This window comes from Vombatus ursinus, unplaced genomic scaffold (genome assembly GCF_900497805.2).
Source record: "Vombatus ursinus unplaced genomic scaffold, bare-nosed wombat genome assembly UNPS02010822.1, whole genome shotgun sequence".
NCBI classification, from domain to species: domain Eukaryota; kingdom Metazoa; phylum Chordata; class Mammalia; order Diprotodontia; family Vombatidae; genus Vombatus; species Vombatus ursinus.
The window spans coordinates 4,380,708-4,386,252 of NW_020950600.1; the positions used below are offsets into that span (position 1 = coordinate 4,380,708).

Consider the following 5,545-nt stretch of genomic DNA (forward strand, 5'->3'; position numbering starts at 1 on the left):
CTTTCTTTCTTTCTTTCTTTCTTTCTTTCTTTCTTTCTTCCTTCCTTCCTTCCTTCCTTCCTTCTCGGTCTCAGAAACCATCTATATCTTTTGTTGGTACAGGGCTCCCCTCTACAACAAAATATGTTCAGAGAATGTAGGCTGATCCAGTTTGGCTCAAGCACCTTGGGGAGTCATGGGAGATGGGCCTGAGGAGGGGGAGGGTCTCTGAGACCCAAAGCCTAGGAAGCAACATGCGTGTTGAAGGCAGGGACAGAGTCACAAGCCATTCCCTGGTGGGGTGGACACATAGTTATATGTGTACAGATGGGTGGCCATGATGAAGGGAAAAGTGGGTTCAATCAATTTGTAAGCATTTATTAAGTGCTGACTGTGTGCCCGCTACTATGCTCAGTCCTAGAGAGACACAGACTCTGGGATGTTTCTCATCACTTCATGACTGAACCAGGTACACTGGATATGGACTCCAGAGGCCACCTGGGGATCTAGTCACAACTCTGCCTCATAAGACAGATTCAAAATTTGTCCACTGGGAAGTTTTGTCTGGCTAATTTTTAACCTCTCTATCCCCAGAGCCCTGAGGGAAGGGAAATAATTGCCCAGGGAGAACAAACTAATGTTAGCCACAAACAGATATAATTGTTCAATGTGGACCAAAGGCAAAAAATGTGCCCCGTACACGTAGATAGGTTTTTGATGCACTGTACAAATATTCATAAGATTATGTGTATAATATAGTGGGGAGGAGGTTAATAGCTCGTGTTTCTAGGACATCTCACACATATTATCTCACTTGATAGTAGGTGCTTAATAAAATGTTGGGTAATTGATTGATGGCTCTTGGTAACAGCCTTGAATAGTAGCTAGGAGGGATATTAATACTGGCCAAATTTTGTAGATGAGAGAACAGAGAGATTGGGACTTGTCCAAGGTCACAGAGCTGATAAGTGGCAAACAGATCTGAACTTGACATCTAGTGAGATTTCCTTTGGATGCCTAGAGCCACTGTGTGACCCCGTGTGGGATACGATACACCTTTGTGTGGTGTTGTGTGTTGAATGTGCATCATGTGGATGGGTTTTGCTACATACCCCTCACAAAAGGCAAACCCAAAGGGAAGCCTGAGTGTAAGGCCTCCATGCTGGGGTGCCTGGGGTAGGGCTCTGATGGGGCTGCTCACCTGTCATTGATGCAGGCCCCCTGCCTCAGCAGCTGCTTCATCAGGCCCAGCTGGCCTCTCCATATGGCCTTGATTGCTTGGCCTTGGCCCCAGCCCTTTGGGGCAGGAAGGAAGCTCAGAGACCCCTCTTCCTCCTCCTCCTCCTCCTCCTCCTGGGGCCTCGTGTCCCCCATCTCTAGGTCCATCCAGTGCCTGCCCAGCTCAGCCTCCAATTCTCTCCGTTCCTAGAATGAGGACATATGACAGCTGAGGTTTCAACAGGAGGAGGGGCAGCATAAAGAATTCTACAGTCAGAGGTCACCACCTGACCCCCAAACCCATCCATCAATCAATCAGGCATTTATTAAGGGCCCACTGTGTGCTGGGCACTGTGTACCCTGTCTCCAGCCAGAAACTGACCCCAGTCCACTCCCAGATTGGCCCCCTACATCCATCATAGACTGTGCCTAAACTCCAGTCCCAGCCCTAATCTTGACTGAAGACTAGGTTCTGTCTCAACTCAACATGGAGATCTGACCCTGCTCTCACTCTGACCCCTAACCCTGACCCTAGGCTGGTCATCTCACAAATGGAACTGGATAGAGAACAGGTCGGATGCAGTCACCCTCCCTCACCAATGAAAAGAGAATAAACACAGTTTGAGGGAATAGAAATGCGGCCCAAGGCCCACAGGAACTTAACTCTCCAGACTGGGGGAATGGGTGGGGTTCTCTTGTCCCAACACTTTCCCCACTAAAATCCCTCCTCTCGGGCTGTTTGCTATCACCTTCCAGGGCTGAAGGGCCCACATCCGGGAGCTTTTCATCACTGGTTGGCTCTCCCTCTCCATGGACAGTGCCACGAAGTTCCAGGCTATCTGAGGAGGGTCCTTCCTCCTGGTCCCGAGGTTCCTGGGCAAGGTTGAGATTCGCTGGAGGGCCGAAGGTGCCTGTGAAAAGTCAGAGCTAGGGAGCCAAGGGCCAGGGCCAGAGCAGACTGTAGGTAATAAGAGGGAGGTGAGGAGGGCCACTTGGGGCTGTGGATCTTGCAGCCTCCCTCCCTCCCCTCACCCCACCCCACCCTAGTGCCGTGTTGTTTACCTGACAACGGGAGGGAGTCCCCCAGGGTGATCCTGACAACCACCTCTCCTGCTGGCTTGGACTAGGGCTTACCAACAGACAGACCAGGCCCCTCCAGGAACAATTGCAGGAAGGTTGTTGTGGCAGTCGCTGTGACAAGCAGGGACACGCTAGTCTAGCTTCTTATTTCCCCAGGGTGCCTACTCCTCCTCCTCTCCTAAGGAGGATTAAGCTTCACCCTTTGGGCCTAGCCAGCCTGGCCTGACTTGGCCTCTTCTCCCCCTCTGCCTGAGCTTCCCAGTCCTCCAGGGGGAGGGGGAAGGGACTTTTAACTTTAAAATAGTCCTATCCCCCAGCTCGGGAGCCTCCAGACACAGCACAGAGCATCTCCCCTCCCACCCCTATCAACACCATTCTAGGCTCCCAAAGGGACTCTGCATGATTTCCTATTGTTAGGTCATTAGTAATAATAGCAGCTCATGCAAACAACAATAAAACCCAGCTTATTTGATTTTAATTTAATTTAAATTTTATTTTTAAAAAATTATATTGATATCTTGTTTTTAGGAGAAGCAGTACAGTGTAATAAGCCGGCCCGAAGTTAGAAAGACCTGTGTTCAAGTCCCATATGACACAAGCTAGTTATGTCAGGACAAATCACTCAGCCCCTTCATGCTCTAGGCAGCTGTGGTCCTAGATTGCTAAAGGGAGTTTCTCAGAACAATGAATTCACAGGTCTGGTGGCTATCCTTCTATCCACATTTTTCTATCACTTTCATTTCTGAATATATCCCTCCCTCCTCCCCCATGTAGTGAGCCATATTTTGGAACACAGATTTTTTAAAAGAAAGAGAATAGAACAAAAACAATTCAACAAAACTAATCAATACATCATCATACAGCATAGGCAGTATTCCACACCCATAGTCCCCCACCCCTGCAAAGAGGTAGCTTCACAGTTTATAAAGCAATACCTTAGGGAAGGCAGGGCATGTATCATCATGTCCATTTTATGTATGGGGAAACTGAGGCTCAGACTGGCCTAGGGTCACACAGAGCAGGGTTTTATGCCCTAATCTCCTTATCCCTGGTCAAGGATGCATCACTTCATAGCCTGTCCTGGTTCTGATGCCATCTCTTTCATTAATGGTGGGACCAAAGACATGAGCTGGAAATGACCTCAGAGGTTTTCTGATCCAACTCCCTCATTTTACAGATGTAAAAACTAAGGCACCGGAGAGGGTAGCTAAGTCACCCAAGGTCACACGGGGAGTGAATGATAGCCAGGATTGGAACCCAAGTTCTCTGGCTTAAAAACCAGCACTATTTCCACCATACCATACTTCCTCCCACTGGCACAACTGCACCTTCTTCTCGCTGTACATGCTCTCTTGGTAAACTCATCTGCTCCCATGGATTTGATTATTAGCTTTCTCTAATATTTTTTTCAATTACACATAAAACCATTTTAACATTCATTTTAAAAAAATTTGAGTTCAAAATTCTCTCTCTCCCTCCCTCCCCTCCCCCTCATTGAGAAGGCAAGCAATTTGACATAGACTATACATGTGCAGTCATACAAAACATCAGCACTCTATATAACTCCCAAGTCTATATATCCAGCCCTCATCTCTCTCCTGAGCTCCATTCACATGCCATCAATTCCCTGTTCAACATTACCTAGATGTACTACAGGTATCTCAAACACAACCAGTCCAAAATGGAACTCATCTCCTGTGCCATTTCACACACACACACACACACACACACACACACACACACACACACACACACACATTCCAACCTCCCTTACTTCCTCACTCTCCTGTTTCTGTCATGGGCACCACTGTCCATCCAGGCACCCAAGATCAGTACCTAGGAGTCATCATTGACTCTTCACTCTCTTGTCCTCCATAGGCAATTGATCAATCACCAACTCTTCCTCCGTAACATCTCTTACATCCATAGCCTTCACATGACCATCCTCCTACTTCAGGCCCTTGTCACTTCTCATCCTTATTATTGGTACTCCCTGCTCCCCCCAAATCTTCCTTCTCTTTAATTCTTCCACACAGAAGCCAAACTGATATGCCTGAAGCAAATATCTAACCATGTCATTGCCTTCCTCAAGAAGTTTCAGTGGCCAGTTGGGGGATGGCCATAGAGGGATTGAGTACAACCCAAGGAAAATGGTCAGTGGCTTCAGCAGTGGTTGAGAATGGTCTGTTGTGAATGCTATCAAAGTGTCCAGCCCATCTCTCTAGCATCTTGTAATTTTCACTAATCAATGTGGCTCTATCAGCACTGAGTAGTTGAGGTGCACCATGGGTCTTTGGCCCATAAGTAGCCTTCAGGGCCTCATACAAGTTCTTTGCATTGTTACTATCAGCATAAGACTGAATTTCATCTACCTGCTTACTGAGCCAAGAATCCTGCATCTCTCTAGGCTTTGCTGGTATTTCACTTCTGGTGGAGTTAAAGGCTGTCTTCCTAGATATGGGCAAACTAATCTGTTGGTAGGGGTCTCTATTTATTTATTAGGTTTTGAATTTCCTCATCATTTTCATCAGACCAGTTTGGTTGTTTACAAATGTTCTTTCCCAGATGAGTAAATGTGGTGCTGTACGTCAAATCTCTGAAAGCTCCTTACTTCTTTCCTGCTGGAATGCTCCAAGTTATCCACAAACTGTTGTCCCATGGAGAATCACTCTAGGCTGTCGACACTAAGTCTGGTAGCTACCTTGCCTTGTGGCTGCCGCTTTTATTGAACGTGAATGTTTAGCTTGGAGTGAATAAGTCTCTGGTGGGTCCAGCACTCTGTGGTGTGCACCTCCTTTGTCACTCTCACAGCCTGTATGTCTCTTCTCCTTACAATGATACAGTCTATTTAATGCCAATGTTTGCTCCAAGAGTACACAAAGTTTTGTTGTATTTAGGTTGGTGATAAGAAGGTTATGGGGTTCATAAGTCTTCAGTAAACATTGCTATTGCATATAAAATAAAAGAAGTCTCAGTGGCTCTCTAGTGCCACCAGGATAAAAATATGAATGCTTTTGTCATTTAAAATTCTTCCCAATACAGTGCGAACCTGTTTTTCTAGACTAATTTTGTATTATCCCACCTCATGTTCCTTTGGTTCCAGCCAAACTGTCCCACTCCATCTTCCCCATACCCAACATTCCATCTCCTCCCAAAAAAAAAGCAACTTTTTTGCATCGTCTCCTTTCAAGGCTCAGCTCAAGTGCTATTTCCTGCTCAGAGCCTTTGCTGCTGACCCCAAACTGTTGCTGCTTTTCCTCTGCCTGAA

The 5,545-nt window shown here is 46.7% G+C and overlaps 1 protein-coding gene across 1 annotated transcript in view; it reads right to left on the bottom strand.

Annotated features, from left to right (window-relative positions):
- The window catches only part of ANKRD65 (ankyrin repeat domain 65), a 7,025-nt gene extending 4,869 nt beyond the window's left edge, over window positions 1–2,156 (bottom strand). Inside the window, exons 1-2 of the mRNA XM_027855560.1 lie at window positions 1,947–2,156; window positions 1,181–1,404 (exon numbers count right to left, since the gene is read on the bottom strand). Coding sequence (XP_027711361.1) covers window positions 1,181–1,404; window positions 1,947–2,009 — 287 coding nt within the window. The 5' untranslated portion in view covers window positions 2,010–2,156. The remainder of the gene's footprint in view (window positions 1–1,180; window positions 1,405–1,946) is intronic.
- Between the last annotated feature and the right edge of the window lie 3,389 nt (window positions 2,157–5,545).